Raw genomic sequence first — 27,850 nt, forward strand, 5'->3', positions numbered from 1 at the left:
AGAATGTAGCGGCCGGTGCTGTGTCTTTTGTTTTCGCAATTTTGAATCAGCCTCAAGCCCTGAAGAATGATTAGTGTCGTTCGAATATATTCTTTCCGTACCTCCAGGGTCACACTTATAGTACCTAGCAAGTCATCCGTGCTACAACCTTTGAGGTCTCATTCCTTTTTTTTTTTTTTAATATAGATGTAGATATAGATAAATTGATAAAACTTCCTTAGAAAGTGACATAAACATTTGAATTCAATTTCAACTCCAAAATGAATAAAAAATGAGTTTCCTGTAAAACGAGTGCTGCAGGGTATTTCTATAGATAGATCCTAATTCTCCAGATATGCAAATGAAAAGCCTCAAGTTAAAACGCCCAGAAAAAAAAAAAAAAAAAAAAAAAAAAAGGTATAAAAAAGCTGTGATATCCTAATTCCCTCGATGAAGCTGGGGTCGTGAAAAATTCATTATCTTTTTGAGTTTTTGAAGTGATAGTGGTTTGCAGAGGTAGTCGTTTACCCCGGCCTGTACGGCCTGTTGTTGCATTGTGTCAGAGGCCACTCCGCTAACAGCCATGATACAAGAGGGGTTGAGACCCCTCTCATGCTCGTATTGGCGGATCTTCCTTGTTGACTCGAGACCGTCCATAACTGGCATTGATACATCTTGAGAAAAGAAAAGAAAAAATGTTAGAAAATTACGAAGGTGGTAGGACATAAGAAAACTAACCCATGAGAACGAAATCGTAGGGCTTTTCGGAAGCCTGGTATTGTTGGAGAGCGATCAGACCATTAGTGGCTGTGTCAAAGGAGCAGCCGATCTTGCGCAGGAATGTTGTGAGAATCTATTGCAGTTCATGTCAGTTCCTGAGGTCTGGAATGTGGATTGGGCGTGTGTTGTCGCACCTTAATATTGATCTCATTATCATCCACCACAAGAACATGCCTGAGATTGGTCTCACTCATTGAAGTTACTGGCGCGACTTCGTATGTTTCATTGGCCACTGATGACAAGAGATCGTTTTCAGCATTGCAAAGGCTCGAGATTGGGCGATCGTGGGACCCTGAAGGGGTAAGAAGAAGAGCTGGGTTTGAAACTGAATGCAGTTGCATATCCTTGGTTTTCAAAAGCTTCTGGACTGCTTTTTGAATTTTGTAAGGGCCAAATCTAGTGCATTGTTAGCTTGTGTATCCTGTTGATTGGCAAATTCCGGACTTACGGCTGAGACACCCGAACCACATTTGGTAATGGGCCAGTCTCCAAGAAGGGTGTCTTGCTGCTGAGGATCAAGAATAATTTCGGGCCCTGCTGAGATGTCAGATTTTCTAGACTTCGGGAGCCTCCTGTAGCGTTCATGAGCATTGCCTCATCAATCACGGCAACATCTCCTTCCGCATTGTCGAGCGATTCTACTAAAGACACGCTCCATCCAAACCTGGACATGATCACGTCGGCAATGGTGCTTTGAATTGACAGCTTTCGTTTAGCCTCAGCGGTCAGCATTCCAGTCGGTGTTTCTTTCAAATCGGGGTATCCATTGAACGCCACTATGCACGCCTGTAAATTCGTGGGTGTATCCCGTGAGCAAGTAGGAATGTGATCGTGCAAGCTGGTGTGGGGTCGATGACCGTTCGATGCTTGAACTGGGATATAGACGTCGACTTGAGTTCCAACTTTCAACTCACTTCGGACGTTGATGTGGCCTCCAAGTGATTCCACAACTTGTCGCACGATACTGAGGCCTAGACCAACGCCTTCTGCCAGCGAGTCCTCCTGAGTAAAGGGAGAAAAGAGTTTGTGCCGTAGGAAAGAGCGCGAAATCCCACGGCCCGTATCTGTGACGGAGAGATGCGCAAGAAGGCCATTAGGCTCGGCTGGGTTCACTGCTTTCGACAGAGATATCTCAACAAAACCGGTCTTGGTCCACTTTATTGCATTGCCCAATAGATTCATGACGATTCTGCGCCACGCTCCAGCTTCCGACAGAATTTTCCAGGATTCAAGTTGTTCAATCCGTACCACGACTGACATTTCATCAGCTTTATTTCGACTGTTGACTGGCCTTGTTCCATCAACGCTGAGTAAATTCTCATTTAAAGGACTGATAACTGGCGTAGGAGGCCGTTGGCCGGTGTAGAGGATGTTCGTGGTTTCCTCAACCAGATGCCCAAGGTCGAAGTCGGAGATGAGACTTGAGGTGTCGCTGCTGTTATACTTCTTTTTCAATTTCTTTCTTTGCGATAGATTGTTGATTTTGCAAAAGTCCAGTCTAGATATAGGTTAGCCAGGGAAACGCTCGTGCCAGTTTGTTTGAACTCACAGATGATCGGTTGTATCAAGCAAGGTCAGACCCGATGTCTCAATCATTCTGACCATCTCCTCCTGACCGGGTTCCAAAGGTCCAGCATGCAGCAGCTCAGCACTGGCCAGTATACCATGCAGTGGAGAACGAAGTTCATGGCTAACAGATGAGATAAAATCAAACTTAGACGTCTCAATAGTGATCCAGTGCACCCGGGAAACTTCCGAGACGATCGAATCGCAAAATATTTTGAAATAGTGCAGCTCTTCTATGCCCAAGTCACGGTGGTGATCATGAGTCCAAACAAGCGTTCCTGCCATCCAGCGGGACTTGTGGTAGTCCCACAAGGGAAGAAAAAGGACGGATTTTGCACCAGGCAACATCCTCTTTAGCTGCAGGGATACACTCTCTATACTCACAGTTTGCGAGCTATGAGAAATGTATCCTTCATCCAATGTCTCTGCTAACCGGAAAATCTGGCCTTGCGGGAAATACGTAACCAGCATATCTAACAAGCCTTGGGTGATTTGTTCTTGGCTTTGATGAAGTACATTGTCGGTATTTCCTTTGAGAGCCAGGCCTAAAATGTCACAAGAAACATCCGATTGATCAGACTCCCAGTCTTCTCGACCCATGGGTGTGGGACGAGGGGCTGAGGGAAATTCCGAAACGACAGTTCTTGGCAGTGGCTCCCAGCCAGGCTGGTTCTCAGCAGATAGGCTATAAAATATAAGTTAAATTTGAGTATTAAGCGGGAACTGATATTGGAATGACTAACAATGAGGAATTACTCCGGGCTGCATCTAGAAAGACCACACCATCAAGATCCATGGACTTTCTGAGTAAGATGCTAGCACGGGAGAAGATATTCGAGATTCGATCTGCTATCGGGATAGCCTCGGTGAATGAGGCTTGAGATGTGTTTGAAGAGAGGGAATGGTTCGCAGTTGTGGGTCTTAAAACCTCATCGAGACTATGTTCATCCCCCGGTGTCGTGGAATAAATGGAGGGGGACCCGTAAGGTAATGAAGATGCGCTAAATCCACTTGATGGCACCGATGAATCAGGAAAAGCAGGAGAAGGTGGAACTTCTGAATTGGAAGCTTTGGTGGTTGACGCCAGCCGGTGATCGCTAGAAACCTCCCGAGGATCGAAATCTGCACTATCTTTGACGAAATTCATCAGGCCTGTAACTAGGCGCTCACCACGACGATGATAATGGATCATCCGAACATTTTCCAAATGCTGTGCAATGGCATTGGCCACCTCTTGCAGATTAGCAAAATCAACTTCACTGAAACCAGCATGTGGTTTTTCATCGACTACACAATAAGATCCAATGACATATCCAGAGACACCGTAAAGAGGGACCTCGGCGTAAAACTGCGTACCGCGAACAAAGGATCGGCCTTTGAAACAATCTTCTTGAGTACAATCGCGAATGATATAGCGTGTCTGGTTGGCAGTGATGTTCGGGGTATCCATTTCATGCGCAAGATCTTGGCCGGTGAAGAGAGCGATAGTATAGATATCATCATTGATGGTGTGCTGATCAGCTTGGCTGGTGGGCACAGAGCCCGTTGCCTCCGCGATTATAAGCCGCCTGTCGCCATCGATGATTGAAACGAACGATCTGTTGCATGACAAACGATAGATACCTAGTTGTGCCAGTGCCGTGAGGGTAATATCCTCGGATAGGGTGCCAATCGACAGCTGTTCATCCTGGTGTTGAGGATCGTCATTTTCTGGTATACTCCTCCTCTCATTGTCCCTGAAAGATGCCAACGATGAAGATCTTGCTCGACCGAAGGCGCCGTAATATCTATTCCAGTCAAACGATCAGCAAAGAACCACCCACGAATGAGGCGGGGTGAGGGATTAGCAAAACCCACTTCGACAGCTCTCGCAATCTCTCTCGCTCAGCATCGCTCGCTACAGAAGCAGAACGACTGACTCTTGAGTCAGGTAGATTCATTGATTTTCTCGTGACGCATCACGATCTGGTAGCCTGTGGTGACTGAAGTGTATTGAGGAAGTGGCCCCAGAAAGGACCGCAAGGAGTTGTAAGAGGCCTTATGCATTCGTTTGAAACCACTCAGACAGGCTCCACCATAGAATCGATTGGAGCAAATGACCAGCGGGACTGCTTCGGTAGAAACAACTGGTAAATGGGGTCCGTTGGATTCCAGCCCCAAGGGCTAATACTCAGCCAATTGAACATTGGGGCGCAAGTTCGGCCTTCATAGATTGTCCCGCTCAACAAGGTTCTAGACATCAATGTGGCCTTCATTTGCTTATTTCCTAATCTGTCCGTAATCTGTTCTTAATCGGTTTTCCGTGTTGTCGCCCTTAAATTCCATTTGAAACTCTGTGGATTTCGGGTGTCCCCGCTATAGTTCCCTCGGCCCCCTGTAGATTCGGCTTTCAATTTTTGTGTCAAGATATGTGTTCAACAATTCATTCCTCACTGCTTTTTCATGACTTTCATAGAGTCTTGGAGTATATATTCCGTAATCCGTAGTGATCTGCGTATTTGGGCAGACATGACTCCACTGAAGTGGACGCCAGCCCTGATCAACATCGACGCGGGAGCGCTTAATTGAACCAGGGACCGGCTAATTTTGCTTAGCGTGCGCCCTATGGAATTCAAATCTGTAAAATCGGACATAAATTGATGGCACATTCCTCATTATATCCCAGCAGATACAATGACAGATTATGATATTCATCGGCTTCCTGACTTCAAGTATCTACTCATCAACCCTGTCCTCGAGACTTTGAGTCGTGCCCTCGAGCCGACGAACCTTGAGCATCAAATTCAAAGGATGCCCAAGCTAAACACAGATTCGATGGCCAAGATGTTAGGCAATAAAGCCGACGCCACAGGCGAATCAGTGTAACCCTACACCGTGACTTGTAGCATGTCGAGACAGGACTTGTCGGTCGATGCGATCGGGACCAAATTGCTCGCTAATTAGTACCAAATGCTCCCATGGTGCAGATTTCTGTTAAAATCAAATTCTCTCCCTAGTTGGTTGTGTTCGCAGTTTTAATTTCCAAGATTAAACTAGATATGGAGAGAGGTGAAAGACGGTTGGAAGGCACAGAAAGAAGGCGGGATGGAGACGTACCACGTGCATGCGTGTACTATAACCATGATATCAAGACCCCAATATGTACGAACAGTCAGCCATGAGGACAGAAATCAAGTAAAAGTCTCGTCCTATGTGAAAGACGAGGATAAATTGACATGCTCACACGTTGATACACAAAAATCCCTATATACAAGCTGAACGGCGCCATTCGGGATATAAAAAACACAAGCGAGAAAACTAGCAACGCAAAAGAACCTTGGAAACGAGTGAATGTTATGGCAGAGAGCGAAGTGAGTATGAGGTCTGAAGGTGAAGGACAAGGAGTGGTTATGTTTAAGTGATGATATGAAGTTACAGTTTAAGGAAAGAAGGAAAAAGGTCAGGATCGATAATAGTAATTTTCTGCGTTGATTAGCAGAGCGTGTGGTGACATCTACTCCTGTCCAAATCCTAGAGTTTCCTCCACTGCGATAGTCATCTTGTGTTCCAGGGCTTCGTGCGTTTTGTACGGAGGAAGGTCCAGACGGTTGAAGCAAGTATGCGACTTGGGCAGCGCACCGGGGTCACCAGACTTCTCGATAGTAAACCGTCGTGGGCCATCGGAACCTTGAAGATCCTTGAAACCGTTGACAGGAATACGTGAAGTTCCAGTAGTGAACTGGAGAAGACGCGACTTTTGTTCCGCATCCCAGGTACGAACGATCTTCCAGAAATTCTGGATGACCTCGTCCTGTTCTTGGTATCCACGGTAGTCTGTGTGCTTCTTCCAATCCTCAACATCAATATCGGCAATACCGCCGATAAGCAACTCAAGTTCACGCTCGTCGAAGACATTGACCAGATCTGCCGGGATCAGCTCGTTGAAGCCGGACATGAATGCGTTGAACTGCTCCTCAACACGCTTGACAATCTTCCACTCCGTGACCAACCTGTTAAAGACAATTAGCAAATATTATTTTGTCCATGGACAGCCTCTTGAACTTACTCAATATACTGTGCCTTGTTCTCGTTGGTGACGGCAATATCCCGACCGCCGGGTATCAAATCGATTGTTTGACGTTCGCCAAACTTCTCATCGTCAACCGAAAATGTGAGTTCGATGATTCCCTCGATATCGTTGTCCCTAAGATCACATTAGTTTCCTCTTCGAGTAATGAGACTAAAATAGGATCTCACAAAGTCCAAGTCAAGTTACGGTGTACGTCCTCATCAACACCCTCCATATCTTGAAGGGTGACCTTCTTGCGGAGCATCATCTTGTAAAAAGCGCCAATGAAGAATGAATCAAGGAAGCGACGGTGGAAAATCGCCAATCCAACGACTCGACCGATGAACTTGAAGTAGTTGAGATGCTCTGGGTTGACGCCAGAGTGGGGATTAATTTGCAGGGTATAGTTGTCGTGAGCGGAGTATTCAAAGAGACAATAGAAGGGGTTGAACATTTCGTGCGAAAGAAGGAAGAAAAATTCACTATGAAGTTAGTACTGGTAAGAAAGGTTGCGATGAGAAATCATACCGAGAGAGACCGCCATAGTCCAGACCGTCCTCACCATCGAACTTGATCATTAAGCGCTTCTTCAGATCTGAAGCGCTCTGTCGCATAATTTCGGCATAAGAATCTTCGAAGATATTATTACGGCGGACCTTGACATGGCACTGTCCAGACGTGATCCGTAGAGCGGGCTGAGACCGGAAGTAGATCAGCTTGCGACGGAAGTCACGCTTGTACTGAGGAACACCCTGGTCCAAAGATGAGGGCAACCGAGGATCGTCCCATGTTGTAGTCTTGGTATTGTGATCCACGAAATACACGCGAGCAGTGTTTGTGAGACGCATCTCCCATCCACTGGGTAGGGGACCCAGCTGAGAGACGGGCTGCTGTTGAATTGTGGTGTTATTCCCGCCGGTAGTGTTCTGATTTTGGCCATACATGCGAATGTACTGCTGACGACGGGGATCAACCCATGTGGTCGTGCGTGTGTTGTGGTCCACAAAGTAAGACCGTCCTTCGGGTGTATTCCGCTGTTCCCATCCTGGTGGAAGCTCTCCAGTGCCTGCAGTGGTAGCTCCAGTTGCCATCATCGAAACCGCGTTAGCGTGGGCGGCGGGTGCGCCTCCGGATACAGCTCCTGCCGACGGTACCGAAGGACCTGGCGGCGGTGTTTGTGGCTGGGCGGCATCCGGCAAGTTCGGAGAACTGGCGCCAGTACGGTCTTCAGGCAGCATACGACTTTGATGGGCCCGACGCTCGAGCTGCATGTTCGCTTCGCGCTGAGTACGCTGGGATTGCTCATTGTAATTAGCTGTAGGGCGAGACCATGTTGTGGTTCGTGTATTGTGGTCCACGTAATATGTCCGTCCCAGATTATCCTCCCGTCGTTCCCAACCAGCAGGCAATCGACCATGGCTATCCTCAAAGGAGCTCAGGTTGGTGCGAGATGCAGCACTCGCCGAAGGAGGAGCGGCACCGTTGGCAGCCGGCGGCGGAATTGAGGCATTTACGGATGCTCGATGGTTAAGTGATACACTTGACGCAGCAGCGGAAGGTCCGTCAGAATGACTGGGACCGGCCTGAGACTGCGGTGTTGAGGGTGCGGCGACTTGTGGAGTAAGGCCACTTGAGGTTGAAGGTTGTACATGTTGGCGTTGAAGGCCGTTTTGCTGATTAGGGTGCGCGGCAGTAAGATTAGTGGACAAATTAATGATCAGCTTTCCATGTACAACGAGGTTGTCGTTGGATTTCTTGAGATCACGAGTGAGCATTTCTGTTGAAAGAAGAGGTCAGAAGGCATGCTCAGTACGGCTCATGTACAGGGAACACCTCCAAACTTACCATCACCACCCATTTGTAGATCGATAACATCTCCTATTCGAACATTGATGACGCCGAGGAAACCTTGGTCCTTCTTCTTGAATTTCTTCTGGTCAAAAATTTGAATGGCAAGAATACTATCCTCGTTGACTCTCCTGCACGATACATGCTTGTTAGTAACATTCACCTATCAGATCACACGGTAAAGCGGGGCATCGTCACGTACAGATCGAATGGTTCATTCCAGTATGGATTCAAGGTCTTTTTGATCACAGAAGTCGTGTGGGTTTGTTCACCACCGACTGTAGCTACAGCGAAAGGATCGGGGAAGCCTAGGATAGAAAAAAATACGTCAGTTGACCCCGCTCCTGAATTAAGAGGTTTGACTTGGTTATTCAACTTACGGAAGACATCGCGTTTGTAAAGACCATCTGCAGCGATGACTATGAGAGAAAAAAGAAGCGGATTAGTTTCCGTGTTGGGAAAAAGGGACGGCCGCTATATCCCAACTCGACGCAGATGGAAAAGGGAAATCTTACTCGTGACGCGGAGATTTGGCTGGCTGCAGTTCTCAAAGTTAGCTTTTGGAACCCAAGAAGAATGGGATCAAAGCAAAACAAAGAAATATTCAAGGTTGAATAGAACTTACGCTGGCAGATTAGATGCCATGGTGACCCTGATTGCTTCACAGCACGTCCGATGCGAAAGGCCGATCAATCAAGCCTAAGCCGACAAATGCGGCGCGCACATCCACGAGGAATGGCAGAGTCGCTAATTTCAAGCGCCAATCCAGAAGTCAAAGCCACAAAGGTGACCTGAAGTGGATTCAGAAGTTGGGAAGGAGTTGTAGAAGTGGGCGGGTTTGGCAAGGATGGAGGGAGGAAGAGGGAGAGAGCGGAGAGAGGTGGAAACTAGGTAACCGTAATTCAGTGGAAGTTTGTATTAAGCGGGTACTATGGCTACGTATTGGGTATGGAATGGTACCAATTGGTAACTTACTGGGGCTGAGCAATTACCTAGTACGATAGCCTTTTTTCCAATAGGTTCTGGACTTGGTATATTAAGTTACCTCTAGCCACAATTATATCAGGTTCGGGGACTTTCTCCCTGTGTACGTAATATTCGGTGTTGGTGGATGTGGGCGGAAATCATTGTGGCGATACCGAGTCACGTATATAATATATAGAATGAGCCACAGTGGTTTATTACGTATTGAATTACAGCGTTTATACGTGAATCTTTCCAGATTATAACTATGTTATTCTCACCGAGTTTAGGTGGGTCTACTCGTAGGTATTGAATGCTGACACCTTTGATCCCAATAAATGTATTCGACTTGCCGGTGGCTAATGTACATGTCAATCCCATAAAAAACATTAAACAAAACTCCTTAGCCCACTATCCTGATGACTGAGGAAAGAAAAGCGACGTATCAAGAATATTTAAAGAAAATATGCGAAGCTAGTAGGGAGCAAAGCCGCGGCCTATAAAAACAATGTTAGCAACCAGGAACCTCATAGCTCCTGCCCAATAGACTCACCCCGGCCTCGGTATCCAGCACCACCGCGGTATGAACCTCGGAAACCACGACCGCGTCCACCGCGACCACGGCCACGGCCGCGGTTCATTCCAGGCAGATTGGTACGCTTGGTAGTTACCTAGTAGATGAAGAGTAAGTAAGAGGAAACTCTCGTATATATCAGAGGAAGGCAAGGGAAGCTGACCTTGAGGTTACGTCCACGGAAAAGACTCTCGTTCAAGACAAGCGCCTGAGCAACAACACTGGGTTCAGCAAACTCGACGTAGGCATAGCTATCAAAACCCTGTTAGTGGGCTGCCGGCAGTTTTTGAGTTGATTCTTTCTCTTTTATAATACTCACCCCTTGGGCTGGCTGGTGAATTTGTCAAGGAGGATGGTGACGCGGTTGATAGCGCCGCAGCTTTGGAAGTGAGCCTGAATCTCCTCAGGAGAAGACCCGTAATCCACATTCCCAACGAACACACTGCGGGCGTCAATATCCTCCTTGTTCTCTTGCAAGCTCTCAGACTGTTGTTCCAAAGTTTCCTGCATCTCGCGCAGCTTGGCGGCCTCCGACTCCATCTCTGCCACTCGCTTCTTCATAGCTGCGATTTCCTCCTAGAAGAACAAACCAAGTAAGCTATTCAACGTTCGCTCATGGAAGGATTGGGCTCAGCTAAACACTGACCTCATCATCGACACCCTCCTGGGTAGGAAGCTGCTCCTTCTTAAGCTCGGCAACTTCTTCCGCCATTATGTGCGAATGCGCAATGTCCGTGGGTATGAACAAGTTTCTGTGTTTGAGCAAGAATCTTGCAGGTTAGTAAAGGGAACAATCAATGCTGTGTGCCGGGACCTGAGCAAATAGAAATATGTTGAGAGAAGGATCATACAAGGATGGCGTCGTGTGAAATAATAAATCTGATGAGCGGTGATAATTTACAAAGGAAGGATTGAAGCAAGAATCATTTGAACTTGAGCTTTGCGGGGCGGAGATAAGGCAGAAACTTACCGCCTTGGGACTAGCGTCATCTGCCAACTCTTTCAGGCAGAGCAAAAGACTTCAATACATGTTTTCTTTCAGAGAGATCCAAGAACATTCTTCATTAGCCTCGGCGTGATCAGATCAATTCAAGACAGGGAGGTGAAATGTACTTGTTTCCATAAGCATATTGCTCTAGGATTTGGATCTATCAACGTCAACTACGTATCCAGACAGTCAATACGAAGCTTGATTCTAGATTTCCAGAGCAATAGTTGGATCAGAGACAGATTATTGTAGCTCAAGGTCTCAATGAATCAAATTGAGAAAGGCTTGTAATTCATGCGAACGTAATGACAAAGATGAATGAGACAAACAGGCTATTTACACCGTAGTAAACATGAAAGAGGGGAATCAAGACAACAGTTGTGAGTGATCTTAGGAAGATGGGGCTGAAGATGGGACAGGGGTTGGAGCTGGGGCATGGTTCTTGCGGAAAGAGACCTTTTCAACTGATACATTCTCTGCCCCATTTTCATCTGTCTTGAGTTGATAAACATAGAGAACAAGAACATCTCCTTGGATCTATTTGTATGTCAGCTATACTCCAAGAGGGAAGAGAGAAGAGGGAAGATGTGCATGGCCACTTACATCCATCAGGCAAAAGCTTGGAGTTGGCTCCTCTCCATCAGCCCAGTAGCCCGAGCTCATTGCCCCTGTTGCGCTTCCGGGGTTGATGAAGAAGCGGCCTTCCATCTCAAAGGCCTCAAAACGATGTGTACCACCCCATAGCAGAATGTCTACATCCATCTGTCGGGCTGCAATCAGCAGGGCATCAGCGTCGCCAGGTGGGATAATGCTGTGGCCGTGGGTAAAGCCAATGCGCAGACTACCATGGTTGACAATCTTTGAGAGGGGCAAGTTTGGTGAATCGACATCGTAGTCTCCCTTGACCATTTGCAGGTCTGGAGCTACACCTCGTAGATATTCATAGGTCTCTCTATCGGTCAGGTTTCCTAAGCACAAAATCTGGCCAATCTTTCCGGGTGTGAGGAGTTTGCGGAACTAGGTAGTAGGTTAGCTTGCATTGTATGGTCGTTTCGATGTGAGTGTACCTTGGCTGGTAGATCCTAGGGAGAGCACGTTAGCTTGTTCGTTCGAAGCATGAGTATTAGAGAAGGAACTCACAGGAGCGCGATCAGGGATGAACAAGTCACCAATGACCAGGACCAAGCGGGCGGTCATGATTGACAAAAGAGAGCTCAGAATTCAAGCTTTGGAGATGGTCTGGAGCTTTGGCGCGGGGAGACCACGTCAGGCCCTATGCCCTGCCCCTTTTGGGATTAGCGCTGTTAACGCTATTACCATCGATCTTCAATGAGAACACCAGTACATTGATTTGATGAGGGTAATACTTAATATTTTAATCTTTACATATATGTAGATTCTTACAAGGGCTTTTAGAATATTCTTTACGGAGCTCGTTAATAAATCAAATCCTGACTATTAACTACTTCAAGTCTTGAACTTTGGAAGCCTCTACCAATATCATCCTTGGAAGTACGGAGGAAAGGTCTTAGCTTCTCAAATTGATACTCTCTTGTCCAGACATGGATGGCTCTATTACCATGGAATATATAAGTTACTGCGTAGTCTGTAGGATAGGGCAAGTTCAACTCAAAGATAGCACCACCGGCAAACTCCGCCGGCGCCGAACCCCGATAGCGCAACTCCAGACTTCAGATGAACTGCTAACTTCTCTCTCATTCATTCAATATCAAGTACCTCGTTCTTCCCCTCATTGATTTATATTTAAAAACACTGGGGCTGTGAAACACCTATCAGCCAATCCTCATCCTCATTCTCCCTTCACCCGACCCGAATCTGCCAATCCAATACTCCGTACCCTCGGGACTGCATCCGAGTACCTTGGTACCAACAGCCGATCCCTATACAGTCTTACCCCGCGGCTACCGCCGTAATCGGAAAGCTGGCTTCCAAATCGACGCAGCAGCGACTAAGCCTGATTTCCAGACACCTGGATCAGCGCCTGCCGTTGCCGGAGCTTAATACTCCCTTTTCGACCGAAAGAAACTCAGTCGCTCCTGACGACATTGAATATAAACCCGTCGATCGCTCGACCCCACCATCTTCCCCTCCTCAACCTACTCCCAATATGTCTATTCAAGCAGCTCATAACACCCTTCTTATCCCGGGCCCCATCGAGTTCGATGATGCCGTGCTCGAGTCTATGGGCCACTATGCGTGAGTTGGCGTGATGTCATATTGTCTCTATGATCTAACTGACCGTTTATTTCTTGAACAGTGAGAGCCATGTTGCTCCTGGCTTTGTCAAGGTCTTCGGCGAGACTTTGACCCTCCTGCGCAAGCTGTTTCAGTCTACGAACCCTACCGCTCAACCCTTCATCATCGCTGGTAGTGGCACCCTTGGTTGGGACCTTGTTTCTGCCAACCTGATTGAGCGTGGAGAGAACGCACTCGTTCTCAATACCGGCTACTTTGGCGATTCCTTCGGTGCATGCCTCGAGACATATGGTGCCCAAGTGACCCAGCTCCGTGCACCCATTGGTGAACGCTCCTCTTTGGAGCAGGTCGAGGCCGCTCTGAAGCAGAAGCCATACGCACTGGTCACTATCACTCACGTCGACACCTCAACTGGTGTGCTGAACGACATCAAGGGTATTGCCCAGCTCGTCCGCCGCATCAGCCCCGAGACCCTGGTTATTGTCGACGGTGTGTGCAGTGTCGGATCGGAGGAGATTGTCTTTGATGAGTGGGACCTGGATGTGGTCGTCACTGCAAGCCAGAAGGCCATCGGCTGCCCTCCTGGTCTTAGTATTGTCATGACCTCCGGTCGTGCCATCGAACGTGTCAAGTCCCGCCAGACCCCTCCCGGATCCTACTATGCCTCCATCAAGAACTGGCTCCCCATCATGCAGAACTACGAGAACAACAAACCCTCGTACTTTGCCACTCCTCCTACTCAGTTAATTCATGCTTTGCACACCACCTTGACCCAGATTACTGCCCGTCCCATCTCTGAAAGATTCGCTATTCACACCGAGGTCTCCAATAACGTCAAGTCTGCCATTGCAGAGCTTGGTCTGTCCCAGCTTGCGCCCAGCCCTGACTCTCAGGCGCACGGTATGACTGCAATCTACCTACCCGAGGGTCTTACCCCGCCGGACATCCTTCCTGGTCTGTTGAAGCGCGGTGTTATCTTCGCAGCTGGCCTGCACAAGGAGATCGCCACTAGATATATCCGTTTCGGTCACATGGGTGTCAGTGTTACTGATCTCAACCGCGACCACATCCAAAAGGCTCTGACAAGCTTGAAGGAAGCTCTTGAGGAGGCTAAGAAAGCCAAGGGGCTTTAAATATCGGCGCTAATGCTTTCACTGTCTCATGTACAGGTGTTCTCTATACCTAAAAATTATCATTAGACGTTGATGGGTGAAATATTATTACATGTTTATGTACAGATTGATCGTGGTTCTAAGCCACAGTAATATCCCTGATCCCTTTACAAAACGATTTCAGTTCGCAGGAGACCATTGCTCGCATACAATCTCCCTTCTGCAGGTACCCGTTTTAACCTAAATCTCACCCTTTCTACCTAGTTAATCCAAGGACCCGATTTTCAACATTCCAAAACGGAATGTATCCCCAGACTCCTCCTGGAATGTACAAACTTCCAACCCCATTCACTCTACAGTGCTCTGTACAGCAGTGGCACATACAAAAATGCCAAGTACTCGAACTCAGTATGTTCTCGGCTAAATATTCGCCGTCAACGAGAACAACATACCAATTCCGCCGAAGAATTGTCCAAACCAAATGAAAGCCACCATTCTACACGCTCTCAACTCTTGGCTCTGGTTGGATTACGAGATCGGTTAGTCGGTCCGCTCCCTCCTGACAGAATTTACCGTTTTCATGTTAGATACTGTCCTATCCCTGCCCTCCCAAGCCGGAAGGAGATATAGATCACCATGAAGGGCTCTTCTTTCCTTCGCGATGGGTGGAATGGAATGAAATGTCTTATTTTTTTATCCATTTTCTCGTAGCATATATTAATCTAGTTGTTCTCCTTGAGTAGAGAAGTAAATATCGCATTTTCTACTGAACATCCTGAGGTCACCATCCTTAAATCCAATCAAAATGCGTTTCCTCACAAATATTCCCATTCTACTGGCTGCTTCTGCTACTCTTGCTGCTGCTAGCTCAGGCTCGCCTAAATGCGCTGCTCAGAAGTAAGCAATGCCATTTACATCATGGCAAGGATGTTCGCTGACAAGATACCAGGGTTCTAGACCAATGCCTTCAAACTGAGAAATTCGCTTTGGAGAACTGCGCAAGTTCTGATTGGGACTGTCTGTGCACCCAAAGCACCAATGTAGTAGGGTACGTGCTTCCGTTTCCCATCTGTCACTTACAAGCTACCATGTACAGAACTAACTAGTTCAACAGCTGCTACAACAACTGCCCCGATGACCAAGACCGTATTGGAGCCCAAACAATCCGCCAACAAAACTGCGCCAACGCCAAGGCATACGATCCCACAACCACACCAACTGCAACTGGAACCTGGACTTCTACCGAGACTCCTACCTCTGCAAACTGGAGTGCTACCTCTGCCTCTGCTACATCCGAGGCCACGAGCACTACTTCTGATGATTCATCCGACTCGGATAAATCTGACTCTTCTGAGCCCACTAAGGCGCTGAGTGGACTTCAAGCTAAGAGTTCCCCGTCTCAAGGTGCTGCAGCTGGAGTGGCAGCTGGTACTGTTGGATGGTTGGGTGTCCTTGGGTTTGGATTGGGTGTTATGCTTTGAGGCCGAGACTTCCTTGTTAATTAGTACATAACCTTTTATGGTTGCAATTATAATTTTGTTTTTTAAATTGGAACTATATCTCGGTGCTTTTATCTCTAGATTTGAAGCAGGCCTCCGTATACATTGTCATATCCACATGGGCAGGTAGTGTAATGATAATTTATCTTTGGAGGATTGCTCACGTGTATGATGTGATTAGTCGCTTGTAAGGTTGAAAAAGTTGCCTTGAACGTTCAAGTGTGAAAATTTGAGGAAATATTTATCACAAATCAGTGTAGCAAGGTTGAGAGCTGAATATTCACTTGGACAAGGCCTTTCTAGAACACTCCAATTCCAAGTATTCAAGGACTGCTTGTATTAAATCAAGACATCCCCGCTAGATATCTAGTTATTCCTCAAACCCTCTCGCTTCCGTTTAGATCTCTTCAACGGTTTTTCCTCCTCATCAAAGGCCTTTCTCTTAGACCCTTCCATCTTACAATCAGATGCTGATTCTCCCTGATCCTGCGCCGACTCATGCTCAGGGTAGAACCCAGAAACATCCAAATGGCGCAGAACATAAGCAACTTTTTCAGCATCAACATGCGAAAAAACAGGCAACTCTGGGGAACCCTTGTTTTCTGGATGATTCAGATGAACGTTTAATTCCAGTGATGCAAGCCATAGCAGTTGATACTCTGCCAAGGTATATTTCACATTCAATTCCCCATTCGGCTTCAAAGCAGCTTTCTTAGACGACGTCTCTAGCGGAGCAGACTCTTCACTGCTCCCTTCATTTTCCATACCTGGATATTGATGCATACATACCCAATAGAAGAGGTCGTCGCTGTAGAAAGGAATTTGACCTTTGACCTCACCCGCCGCAGTGGCGATTGATAGAATCAGAGATGCAGTAGCAGGGCCAATACCGTGAAGGGGCAGTATAGCATCCATGCTAGCCGTTGGAAATTCAGTTGTCGTCGGCAAAGCGGCTATAGCTGCCTCAACACATTTTGATACCAAGCTTTCCGTGTTCTTCTTGACCATACCCTTGAGAGCAGGCCGGTATTTGCCATGTTTCCTAATCCATAGCACTTGTATTAGCAATGTAACTTCTTTCAATGGTATACCACACACCCAAGCCCTTTCAGTGGATGAACGGACTTGAACGAAAACAAAGAAAGGTTAACTCACAGCTTCCACTCCACGATGTTTACCAACTCGTCTTTAGTCAAAAGTTCAGAGTCTTCCATTTTCTCTTCCTCTTCATTTGCGGCTCTCCTTTCCAAGATCGCCGCGGGCATCTTCTCATACCGCCACTCATCCAAATCAAGAACTCTATTCACCTCATCGCGGATCTGTGACTGCTCCTCCTTACTAAAATCTGTCTTGACAGATTCCAAGCCCTGCACTGATGCGCCCTTCTTCTTGCTTTTCTTTGGCTGCAGCTTCTGCTCTATCCTGTGTTGGTGTACCCGCTCGACTGTCGTTGGATAACAAGAGAGTAGTTTTTGGAACGTGGACCGTGTGATGAGCCTCGGGTGAAAAGTTAGCTCACCATTATCAGCTTGCGTATTTAAGTCCTGCATTTTTCTGATTTCTTTCTTAGTCTATGGTGACAATTTACGGAACGAAGCGAAGGAGTTGTGATAAGTTGGTTATCGCGTCCGATAAGCACCGACGCGTTTCGTGTCAATTTGGCGATGAAATAATATTACAGCAATTCTTCGGTAAGCTTTAGGTCCCGTCCCATCTTGTGTTCATTTATTGTGGTACTGGAAGCCCACTGGCCGTCGTTTTACATCACGTCAAGGGGCTTGATAAGCTTAGGCGACGAGAAATACCCTATCCATAAGAGAGGATAGATATCGCGCGCTAGAAAACCGACTAGGCCCATAAAGACTACAGACAGCCTTCCCACCTTCCACATGGCTCTACTGAACTTGAATTGGGACGACGTTATGCGATCGTATTTTATGGGAAGGCCTAGACGATACGCTTGGGTTCCGATCCAGGCGAGGATCTTGAATGGTTCAATGAATTTTGTCTACAAAGGTTCTTCCCATTGAGTTTCCCGATACTCTCTGTCGAATCGACCACGGGGAGACAGGGTTCCTCTCATGGAATACTGCGATCAAAGCCTTTTTCTATGATATTTCTCAAGAGTATGTTTTACCTACTGGTGCTCCAACTCCTCCAGTGAATATTGAGAGGGCGATTTTGAAAATGGCCACGAAGTATACCATCTCCCCTCCAACGAGGACCGGATTCGGGTTCTAATCGGTTCATTTTTTTGTTTTTCAGAATTTCTTGACGAGTTTATCTGCGTTCAAATCCTCTTGGCTGACCTATTGGTTGTACTCAGAGGGCCATCCTTTCCAGTTAACTAGAAAGTGTGTTTCGTTTTCAATGATTGATTCGTCTCACGGTGGAATTCAATGCCGGCGAACTGGTAAAACTCTCCACCACAACATACGCCTCGACCAACCATCAAACAAACTAGGTCCAAAATTCATTGGACCATTCAAGATCCTCGCCTGAATCGGATCCAAGCGTATCGTCTAAGCCTTCCCATAAAATACGATCGCATTCATAACATCTTCCCAATTCCATTACTCGAACCCTGGAGGTCCCGGGATGGTGACGAATCAACCACGTTACCAAACCTACAAGACGACGAAGACTGGGAAATTAAAGAAATCTGAGACGAATAGATGATTGGAAACGAAACACACTTTCTAGTCGAATGGAAAGGCTGGCCCTCTGAGTACAACCAATGGGTCAGCCAAGAGGATTTGACCGCAGACAAACTCGTAGAAAAATTCCGGAAAACGAGAAAATGAACCGACTAGAACCCGAATCCTGGTCGAGACGCCCTCGTCGGAGGGGAGATAGTGATAATGAAATCATATCGAATTAGTATACTTTGTGGCCATATTCAGAATCGCCCTTTCAATATTCACCGCAGGAATTGGAGCCCCAGCAGGTAAAACAAACTCTTGGGAAATATCATAGAAAAAGGCTTTGATCGCAGTATTCCATGAGAGGAACCCTGTCTCCCTGTGGTCGATTCGACAGAGAGTATCGGGAAACTCAATGGGAAGAACCTTTGTAGATAATTGTCTACGAGCCTTATCCTCTTGAGACGCGAAATAATTTCGCAAGTTCTTAGCGTCAAAAGCCTTTTGGAGATCAATTGCATGATCACTGCAATGGCTTTCGACTAAGGAATGGAACGCTACCGAAAGGGCACCGGTTGCTAATCGAGCCGCCGCTGTCCCTGCTGTATGCCAAGGGATAATTTGGGGAACTACCCCAGGTGTCCTAAAATTACCTGATAGACCAACACTTGGCAGCGCCACCGCAGGATCAGCATTTTTAGCCCAATCCAGAAGCTCGTGAAACACCCAAGACTCATATAAAATGCCAAACGGAGTCTACAAATTAGTAAAGGAACAACACCGATATCAACCTGAATCGCACTCACCGAATGGCAAACTCTATGGGACTGGATACAACTATCGCATTTCTTCGAAGCCACTCTACTCCAGATACAAGAGATAGTGAGCAAATGCCCCTCACGCCACACATTCTTGGCCTCTCTGACGCATGCGACACAGGCCATATAATTTGCCGAATATATGAAATCTCGACCTGTCGCCTCTGTAGGAGCAGCCATATCGAGTAGGAGTCGGTGCGATATTGAAGGAAAAAACTGTTAAGGAAGTTGAAGAAGAGAAAATAGGGGAGAAGAAAATGAGAACTGCCTTCTCCTTAAAATCATGACGGCTTTGTCCTCTGGATAGGCAAACCCCTCATCTCTTTGTTATGCTATCAAACACCCACTTCTTCAAAACCCAGGATGCGACCATCTTGAAAACTCTCTTCAGACACAAGTCATGGGCAACTCGATAGCGATTCATACGCAGATCAAAATATTAGGACGAAACATTCTTTACCTCATGGAATAACAAAGAACTCAAAGGAACCCAGCTGACTGAGTCGTTCGAAGTTGATAATCGGATAGTTAATCATGTGACTCATACAAGAGCGCACCTGCTACGTACTTCCCCATGATTCCTTCAACCAGTCTTGGCAAATATACACTAAGTTCTTGGTTCTATTATCTTCTCTGTTTAATCCAGTAACCCTTACAATTGGCAACACCATAGAGATCACACTATCTTACCGTGCTTTATAGCCATCCAAGAAGACGGCTAAGAGTGCAGAGTTGGCAGCCTGCCACAGAGACCTCCGCGCACCTAACTGCACACCATCTAGACTTACAAGCCGAGAGGACGGCTCTGCTCCTTGCATACTTCCAGCAGCACCGGTCCTGGATGTCCTTGGGGCAGATCTAATGCCCTTGTTAGGCGTCGGCGCTAGGACTAGCTCCTTACCGTTCATATTAATCTTACCCTGCGGTCCCTTACTTTTAACACCAGCTGTGCCACTCACCAGGAGGTACTCGACGAGCTTGATTTTATTTTTGATCTCGATGATGAGGCGGTCCGGTCCCTCTCTTGATTCATAACTGGAGACGAGCTATGCACATTCGGTTCCTGGCCCAGTATAAGAGACTACTAGTTCGCCTTGAGAAGGACAATTTGGTCGAAAAATCGTTTTTCTCCCGGCTGGAGCAAGGGGTAGAGTTATGTGCAATTCAGGCTGTGAGGTGGAATTGGTCAATTCCATTAGCAAAACATTGGCCAGAAATTAGAATCCTAAGACTCAAGAGTGGCTTGCCACGCATTTAACCAGGTAAATAGTCCTTGACCGCATGTGGAGCACTTAGATATCAATGTTGTTGCTTGCACTGCCCATTACGTCATGACGTAACAGGGTTCCCATAACTTGCATTCTACCTGGGTCGTAGATAGACTACCTAACAAACCAACAATCACATCAGTTGTAATCAATTAACATGGGCTCATCCAAGCATGGGTTTGCATTGGTAACGCCAGCCTCTCGAGGTCTAGGCTTTGCTTTTGCCCAGATATTGCTTGCAAAAACCCAACTGCCCATCGTGGTAACAGCTCGCAAGAACAGCGACCAGGTCCGAGACCAGTTACTTTCTAGCAAAGGTCTAGCTCCAAACTCAGAGGAGAGACTAAAAGTGCTAGAAGTTGATGTTACAGGTACCAAAGCTCCCATAAAGATTCTGCAAATCAACCTGACTGGCGGCAGATGAATCCACGATATCGTCAATGGCAGAGACAATTCGCCGGGAATACCCAGAAACACCACTCAGACTTGCATTGACAGTGCCGGGAATTCTCCATGTTGAGAAATCCCCAGCTCAAATTGATGCCGAGGCCGCTTTGGATAGCTTCAAAGTGAATGCTCTCGGTCCACTTCTTCTATTAAAACATCTTTCTCCATTTCTTCCAACAAAATCTTCTCCTGCATTTCCAATCTTTTCTTCTAATGAGAACCACAATCTGAGACTACCGGAACATACAATCTACGCCATGATGGCAGCCCGGGTCGGGTCAATCTCCGACAATTCTTCTGGTGGTTGGTACTCGTACCGGGCAAGTAAGGCGTCAGTATATCAATTGGCGAAGACATTCGATTTGTATTTGCAGGGCAGATCTGCAAAAAAAGCACTTGCAGTGGCATTGCATCCTGGGACTGTTCATACAGACTTTACTAAAGACTTTTGGGGTGGAAGGGAAATGCTGGAGCCTATGGATTCTGCAGAACGTTTACTACAGGTTCTTGTTAATATGCCACCTGGCCTGGAAGATGGGAGAGGCCGTTGCTGGGACTGGAAGGGGAAAGAAGTTCTTCCTTAGCAAAAATATCTGAGCAGGAAACATCTAAAATGCTACAGTGACAACACCTAATTATGCAAAAGCACAGTTAGGACTTAAAAATAAAGGACTTAAAAGGACTAAAAAGAAAAGAAGGTCAATTATATGGCATACGCATTGGTGAATAAATTACAATTTTAATCGTTTTAAATCATTTTATATATCAAAGATTAAATAGATATTGGATTTGATACCTACAACGAGTGTAAATTAGAGCAGTAGTTAGGGTCTAGAGTGGGTATTGACCCGTACATTTTTGATTTTGTCAGATCCCGGCGGTGAGGCTACCGCCACTCCCGTTGGTAATTACTGCCACCCGCAACGGTAGATATAATATCATATTTGGAGTAAGACTACGTCCTTCGGGACATTTGGTCAAATGAAAATATACAGAGAAGATTAGCATGGCCCCTGCACTAAGGATGACACGCTCAATCAAAGAGAAGCTACCAGTTTTTTTTTCACTAAACGACCTCAATTAGGCCACGATAAGGCTATTTCCGTTTTGCAAAATTGGCCTGGCTCCAAATCGGCTCAGGATCAATTCCGAGTTCGATCATATACGCAAGAGGTTTTGAGCACCATGCAGACACTTGGAAAGTTGAAGAAATTGGGCTCAATCTGCGTGAAAAAAGGAGGGAAAATATTGGCCTTTTCTTTTTCCCCAAGATTCGTATAGTAGGCTACTTCTTTTGACACTTGCTTTTCACATGAACCATCTTGTTTTGCCTGGAATTTGAGGCACCAGAAGGTTACATACCTGCTCTTATCATCACGTGAATAGTATTCATAATGAAGTCAACGGCTGAAAGTGAGGGAATGGCGAGCAGTTAAGGTATGGAGTACTTTAGCTAGAAGAATAGCCCTAATTCAAACGGCGCTCAATGCTGAAATTTCATGTGCACCTGCAAAATTCTTAGGGTCACTTCCATTTTCTGCCAACAACCAGCACCGCAACGCTCCCAGGTATCTTTCAATGTAAAATGCTTTCTTTACTTTTGAGTCAAGAAATCACAGATAACAGAGAATAGCTAAAACTTACAAAGTTCTCATTTTATTTGTGACAGGGTCAAGACCACTCAGTACACAGACGAACGTTCACCGAGTACCTAGATCAAGCCCCCACTTAATGACCTTGAACAGTAAGATGGTATTAGCCAGAAATTGAGAGACGGTCGAAATTAATCAATATTTCCTAAATATCTAGCGCCAACCACCTACTCGGCCCTCATCCCATCTAGCCTTGGCCTCCTTCCTTGCCGCCAATTTTGAAGCCTCGGCTCGAATGCGCCGTACCCAGTCTGTAATCTCTTTTTCCGTCACCCGGCTATGATGATCCTCATCGATGAAACTCTCTTCTACTGCATGACAAATGGCTTCTTGCTCCGAGATACCTGCGCTTAACCGTTGGTACAAAGCCTTAGGCGACCATGGTGCCAAGGCGGAGTCCATCTCAGTCTGCTTCTTGCGCCAAGAGACTTCCAGAGATTGATGGGTGAGAAGCATTGATTCTGTAGAGGAGCGGAGCTCAGCGACATGATTTTGCAGTTCAAGCAGTCTTGTTGCCAATTCCTTGTTTATTTGGACGAGGGACTCAAGATTTTCTTGAGAGGCTATATGAGAGGGGTGTTGGCTTGAGAATGCTGATATGAGACTTGGGTCTTTTAAAATTGATTGAAGATCCATCGTTCTGCGCATGAGGTTGGTGAGCCATATCTTCCGTGTAAACTTGGGCGTGACGAGTATCCTTACGATTTGTCTTTCACGCCCCCTGGTAGCCATCCCTCTTCAATAGTAGGTGGTGGTGGGATATGTTTGGGTTGGGGATAAGGAGATTGCTGTGCTCCGACTAGCTGGTTATCTGGTCGGTAGCCAGTAGGCGTTGATTGATGCGAGGGCGGCATTGACATATTTAGAGGGGTGCCTCCACGGCTTGCTTCATGACCGCTGGGTTTTGGCGGTGGTAGAGGAGGGGTATCTGGATTTAGAGCTGGATTCATCGTTGTAGGCGTTGAGTAAAATGAGGGATGTATGGGGTAGGGTGACGCTGGTTGAGACATGACGAGAATATTATGTTGGTGCTACTTGATGTGGGGTTGGAGGTTGAAGTTGGAGATGCGGGTCTAACATTGGCGCCTCGGCCACTTATTTAGCCTTGATCTACGGAATCTTCGCCACTGATTTGGACTCAAGATTCGACCAAGAATATTGCTCAAGTCATTCCATGTGAATATTGGATAGAACAAATATTCAAATGAAATGATGCAAGCAACATTCTTGGTCGAATCTATATGCGGAACTATTGCGAAAGGGCTACATGTGCCCTTTTCAGTTCGGGATAGTGCCATATGTTTGTCACAGTCAAGCCCAAAGGGATTGACCTGATCGGGGTTTGTGTTATTCATATAGTCGTTCTATGTACAATGACTGAAAGTATGGTTGCGGAACAACATGCAAGGGTGACGATTGGTCAAGCTCAGTAAGAAACCATAGGGATGCTCGAACAATTGAGACGTTCAAATGCATCTAGGACTAGGGGGTATACGGAATCAACAACCGTAGATAACATGTTCACTTGTAGCTTCATGACAGCATCCACCAAAGCTCAAGTTCAGAATTGAGACGTTCTGAGTAATTTCGTAGAGGCTGGCGAGGCAAAGCTCTCGAAAGGAGTTCAAACTTTTGGAAAGTTCCATCTCATTCGAACCTCCTCCGGGTCTCACGTTCTACTGGAATGCTAGAACCTGAAATGGCATCCATGACCAGTTCTCGCAGCTCGTTCTGAGTTTCCTCGCTGTCAAAGTCTTCCCGGGCTGCCAACTCATCAATACGTCGCTTAAACTCAGGATCAACTTCACCAGCGCTCGCCTCTTGCTCCGACATCGTACCAATATTCACCTGCATATTATTCGGAATAGGCGGTGGGGCATTCAAAGGACCTGCAGGTGAGTCTGTTGAAGCAATAGCAGGAGCTCCAACAGCTTCTCGGAGATAGGCAGAAACCTGAGGATAGTCATCCTCTTCTTCAATCTTTTCAAGAGCCTTGACACCCTCGTGATTTGTCTTGTTATAGTCCACGCCAAGCTCCTCAATCAAGCACCGGGCTATTTTGGGTTGTTCAACCACATACAAGCAGGTCTCTCCATCTTCATCGAGAAGGTTGACGTCCACATTGAATTCTTTCACGAGTGCTCGGAGAAGATCGATATGGCCATATGAGGCAGCAGCGTGGAGGAGGGAGTACCCATGTTCATCCTGACAGGAAGCGATTGAGGGATTTGAGCGCAGTAGTTCCAATAGGGCTGACGGGTTGTCGCAAGCAAGCAGATAGGGATTTGGTTGGGCCATGTTCGAAATGGAATTTGACTGTATGTTTCAGAAGAACGGATGAGTCAAAATTGAAGACCTGGGACTCTGTAGACAAATCTGACTTAATAAAGCTAAAATGGCTAAGTGACTGAGCCTCAAAAAAAATGTAGCGGGGAGAAGAATAGGACGATAAGATTGTCACCGCCTTTCCATTTTGATTCCCCGCGCTTATGACTTTTTTTTTTTGCCCGATCTTTGAATCTTTTAAGGGAAAAACAATATCACTGTAAGATTTTACATACACCCAGGACTCTGAAATCTTTTAACTGCTGCGCGCAGGAAAAAGAGAGATAATTGTGAAGCTGGCAGAAAAACTAGTTAAGATCTCTTCTTAATTTCCACGTTCTTTCCCTCACCTCCCCACCTTTATCACTTTTTTATACATCGATCTTCCGCCGCAAACTATGGCGCAAAACCCACAGGCTGTTTCTAAGCTTATCCAGGACTTGGAGGAAGCCTCCAGCAAACGTGAAAGGAAAGAAGGCGAGGAAAAACCGGTTACCTGTAAAAAGAATACCTATCCTGTTCCAGGAACTACCAATGTCACTGTGGACTCGTGGAAATTCATGGATTGGGATTATTACAAGCCAAATCTTCCTACCTATGCACGAGGTTTGTTTACCACCAAACTCAAGGACAACACCCCTGAGATTGCAGTCCGTGGATATGACAAGTTCTTCAACGTGGACGAGATGCACACCACCAAATGGTCTAATATCATCAATAACACAAGAGGACCTTATGAGGTGGGTGTGAAGGAGAATGGCTGTATCATTTTCATTGCTGGTATGGAAGATAGCACATTAATGGTGTGCAGCAAGCATTCTATTGGACCTCGTCAGGATGGAGTAAGCCATGCCGTGGCTGGTGAATCCTGGGTCACACGACATGTCTCTAGCGTTGGAAAATCGACCAAGGAGCTTGCAAAAAAATTACGCCAGATGAATGCTACGGCAGTTGGAGAGTTATGCGACGACAGCTTTGAGGAGCACGTACTGGCCTACAGCCCAGCTGCAGCTGGTATATATCTTCATGGCCTGAATTACAATGTTCCCAAGTTTGCCACAATGTCTGGGGAGAAGGTTCAACAGTTTGCCGATGAATGGGGATTCAAGAAGTGCAAGTATGAAACCTTCACCGATATTGACACAGTTAGCAAGTTCTTGGAGGAATGCTCCAGGACAGGTACCTGGGATGGTCGTGAGACCGAAGGCTTTGTTGTCCGATGCCAATTGAACGAGAATGGCACCTACAACGACTGGTTTTTCAAGTACAAGTTTGAGGAGCCATATTTGATGTACCGACAGTGGCGTGAATGCACTAAAGCCATCATTGCAGGACGGACTCCTAAAATCAAAAAGCAAGTCCCAATCACTGAGATGTATCTGGATTTTGCACGCAAAAAGTTCGCCCAGGATCCTCAGCTGGCAGAATCATACATGCACGGTCACGGTATCATCTCTTTACGAACTGAATTTTTGGAAGAACGAGGATTGAGAGGCTGGGATATTACTGCAATGAAAGCCGAGAAACAGGGACCCGTAACGGAAGGGCTCGTACTCGCTCCAATTGCGACTCTGGGCTGTGGTAAGACAACTGTGGCAATGGCTCTCACATCTCTTTTCAAATGGGGTCATTTCCAGAATGACAACCTTCCCCAGCAAAAGAACAAGCCCAAAAAATTTGCTGCTCAAATCTCCCAGGCTTTGGGAGAACACAAAGTGGTGATTGCAGACCGGAACAACCACCAGCGACGTGAAAGAGCACAGCTGATGCACGATATCTTGCAGACGATTAGAAATGCCAAGTTCGTTGCTCTGAACTACGTACACGAATTTAGGGATATTCCAAACATCAAGGCAGTCACCCGAAAGAGAGTGTTGGACCGTGGAGATAACCACCAAAGCATCCGAGCAAGCTCCAAAGCCAATGGAGAGACTATCAAGATAATGGATGGGTTCTTGCAACGCTTTGAGTCCGTTGATACTAGCCGCGACCCTGATGATGGATTTGATCTTGTTATCAACCTCGATGTGTGCGCATCCTCCCTTCAAAACTTGGAGACGACCATTGTCGCACTCCACAATGCATACCCCTCCATTGTTCCCTCAATTCCCTCTCACGAAGAGATGGAGCTTGCCATCAACCAATCCATCAGCCACGAAGTCAAGGTTGACCTAAGCTCCAGCTACCACTCAAATAAGACAAAGGCCTCTCCTGTTAATAAAGTTGAGTTGTTTCAGATTGGCTTAGGATCCTCTCATGTCTACGAACTTCTTCAGTCCATTTTTGCTAGCCCCACCATGATACCTGAGGGTGCTTGGCTTTACAATAAGCTTGTCGAAGCGAAGCGTATCCAGTCACACTTCCACGTCACTCTGATTCATCGCAGCGCCCAGAAGTCTCAGGCTCTGACCTGGGACTTTTATGCAAACAAATTTAGCGAAGTGCAGACGGAAGGTAGTGGACAAATCATCTCCAGCTTCGGCCCTCAGCGCGTTTGCATCGAGCGTCTCATCTGGGATCACAGAGTCATGGCCTTCGTCGTCCGCATCCTCCCACCCAAGACCGAAGAGGGAGAGGTGGGAGGAGAGGAGGATGTTGAAGGTCTGAAATGTGCCAACATCCTTCCGCATATTACTGTCGGAACCGCCGACCAGAGTATTAAACCAAAGGAAAGTAATGATCTCCTGGTGCGTTGGTTGGAATTCGGTTCTGGGGGTGAGACAGGAATTTTTGAGCAAAGAGTACCGGCTATGGTTTTGACTGGAATGGTTTCTGCGGTGATGATGCGGTGATGAGCAGGCAAGACACAAGTGGTCTTGAGTTGAGGAGGCAATTCTGAGATTATCATTATTGTGTTGTGATTAGAAGTAGTATGAAGCTATTGCGCACTACCTATATCACATAGTTAGCATAGCAGTCATATTTATGAGTTCAGATTCCATCTGGACAGTAGATATCCATGAATGATTGCCCTTGGAAGTTTTGTATTTACTAGCAGAATTCCTAGGTAAGTCTGAAATACCCAACAGGCTTAGGGATCGCCTAGACTCATAATTCTTTTTACCACTCAGCCCTAGATGTAGATCCTAGCTCCTTTTTGACTGTCTTAGATTTAGTAGATAAT

The 27,850-nt window shown here is 46.5% G+C and overlaps 12 protein-coding genes across 12 annotated transcripts; 5 read left to right on the plus strand and 7 right to left on the minus strand.

The window, feature by feature from the left end:
* Window positions 1-417: 417 nt before the first annotated feature.
* Window positions 418-4,265, minus strand: N7495_005554 (hybrid sensor histidine kinase/response regulator; the record flags this gene model as incomplete). The annotated part of the gene is made up of 7 exons (XM_057208205.1): window positions 418-653; window positions 718-832; window positions 894-1,155; window positions 1,208-2,257; window positions 2,309-3,010; window positions 3,069-4,112; window positions 4,183-4,265. The coding sequence occupies 7 exons, from the start codon at window positions 4,263-4,265 to the stop codon at window positions 418-420; spliced, it is 3,492 nt and encodes a 1,163-aa protein (XP_057061979.1).
* A 733-nt stretch (window positions 4,266-4,998) lies between these two features.
* Window positions 4,999-5,190, plus strand: N7495_005555 (uncharacterized protein; the record flags this gene model as incomplete). The annotated part of the gene is made up of 1 exon (XM_057208206.1): window positions 4,999-5,190. The coding sequence occupies one exon, from the start codon at window positions 4,999-5,001 to the stop codon at window positions 5,188-5,190; it is 192 nt and encodes a 63-aa protein (XP_057061980.1).
* Window positions 5,191-5,818: 628 nt separating this feature from the next.
* Window positions 5,819-8,866, minus strand: N7495_005556 (NEDD4 family E3 ubiquitin-protein ligase; the record flags this gene model as incomplete). The annotated part of the gene is made up of 9 exons (XM_057208207.1): window positions 5,819-6,314; window positions 6,371-6,508; window positions 6,562-6,855; window positions 6,902-8,150; window positions 8,219-8,352; window positions 8,424-8,529; window positions 8,602-8,640; window positions 8,737-8,759; window positions 8,847-8,866. 9 exons carry the CDS (start codon window positions 8,864-8,866, stop codon window positions 5,819-5,821), a joined length of 2,499 nt encoding a protein of 832 aa, XP_057061981.1.
* A 792-nt stretch (window positions 8,867-9,658) lies between these two features.
* N7495_005557 (polyadenylate-binding protein) lies at window positions 9,659-10,470 on the minus strand (the record flags this gene model as incomplete). Its single annotated transcript, XM_057208208.1, has 5 exons — window positions 9,659-9,681; window positions 9,738-9,855; window positions 9,922-10,009; window positions 10,078-10,334; window positions 10,405-10,470. 5 exons carry the CDS (start codon window positions 10,468-10,470, stop codon window positions 9,659-9,661), a joined length of 552 nt encoding a protein of 183 aa, XP_057061982.1.
* Window positions 10,471-11,136: 666 nt separating this feature from the next.
* On the minus strand, window positions 11,137-11,943 carry N7495_005558 (vacuolar protein sorting-associated protein 29; the record flags this gene model as incomplete). Its single annotated transcript, XM_057208209.1, has 4 exons — window positions 11,137-11,283; window positions 11,350-11,763; window positions 11,814-11,828; window positions 11,887-11,943. 4 exons carry the CDS (start codon window positions 11,941-11,943, stop codon window positions 11,137-11,139), a joined length of 633 nt encoding a protein of 210 aa, XP_057061983.1.
* A 712-nt stretch (window positions 11,944-12,655) lies between these two features.
* N7495_005559 (alanine--glyoxylate transaminase) lies at window positions 12,656-14,096 on the plus strand (the record flags this gene model as incomplete). The annotated part of the gene is made up of 2 exons (XM_057208210.1): window positions 12,656-12,963; window positions 13,025-14,096. Coding segments are annotated over 2 exons (1,380 nt in total), but the record flags the coding sequence as incomplete, so codon positions are not given.
* A 784-nt stretch (window positions 14,097-14,880) lies between these two features.
* N7495_005560 (GPI anchored serine-threonine rich protein) lies at window positions 14,881-15,556 on the plus strand (the record flags this gene model as incomplete). Its single annotated transcript, XM_057208211.1, has 3 exons — window positions 14,881-14,972; window positions 15,025-15,123; window positions 15,190-15,556. 3 exons carry the CDS (start codon window positions 14,881-14,883, stop codon window positions 15,554-15,556), a joined length of 558 nt encoding a protein of 185 aa, XP_057061985.1.
* A 384-nt stretch (window positions 15,557-15,940) lies between these two features.
* On the minus strand, window positions 15,941-17,124 carry N7495_005561 (uncharacterized protein; the record flags this gene model as incomplete). The annotated part of the gene is made up of 2 exons (XM_057208212.1): window positions 15,941-16,679; window positions 16,730-17,124. 2 exons carry the CDS (start codon window positions 17,122-17,124, stop codon window positions 15,941-15,943), a joined length of 1,134 nt encoding a protein of 377 aa, XP_057061986.1.
* Window positions 17,125-20,459: 3,335 nt separating this feature from the next.
* On the plus strand, window positions 20,460-21,333 carry N7495_005562 (uncharacterized protein; the record flags this gene model as incomplete). Its single annotated transcript, XM_057208213.1, has 2 exons — window positions 20,460-20,673; window positions 20,723-21,333. The coding sequence occupies 2 exons, from the start codon at window positions 20,460-20,462 to the stop codon at window positions 21,331-21,333; spliced, it is 825 nt and encodes a 274-aa protein (XP_057061987.1).
* Window positions 21,334-22,554: 1,221 nt separating this feature from the next.
* Window positions 22,555-23,411, minus strand: N7495_005563 (vacuolar protein sorting family 37 protein; the record flags this gene model as incomplete). Its single annotated transcript, XM_057208214.1, has 2 exons — window positions 22,555-23,041; window positions 23,104-23,411. The coding sequence occupies 2 exons, from the start codon at window positions 23,409-23,411 to the stop codon at window positions 22,555-22,557; spliced, it is 795 nt and encodes a 264-aa protein (XP_057061988.1).
* A 637-nt stretch (window positions 23,412-24,048) lies between these two features.
* Window positions 24,049-24,699, minus strand: N7495_005564 (ankyrin repeat protein; the record flags this gene model as incomplete). Its single annotated transcript, XM_057208215.1, has 1 exon — window positions 24,049-24,699. One exon carries the CDS (start codon window positions 24,697-24,699, stop codon window positions 24,049-24,051), a length of 651 nt encoding a protein of 216 aa, XP_057061989.1.
* Window positions 24,700-25,124: 425 nt separating this feature from the next.
* On the plus strand, window positions 25,125-27,518 carry N7495_005565 (tRNA ligase; the record flags this gene model as incomplete). The annotated part of the gene is made up of 1 exon (XM_057208216.1): window positions 25,125-27,518. The coding sequence occupies one exon, from the start codon at window positions 25,125-25,127 to the stop codon at window positions 27,516-27,518; it is 2,394 nt and encodes a 797-aa protein (XP_057061990.1).
* Window positions 27,519-27,850: the final 332 nt, after the last annotated feature.

The sequence above is a fragment of the Penicillium taxi genome (assembly GCF_028828555.1).
Source record: "Penicillium taxi strain IBT 34144 chromosome Unknown utg000004l_segment0_segment0, whole genome shotgun sequence".
NCBI classification, from domain to species: Eukaryota; Fungi; Ascomycota; class Eurotiomycetes; order Eurotiales; family Aspergillaceae; genus Penicillium; species Penicillium taxi.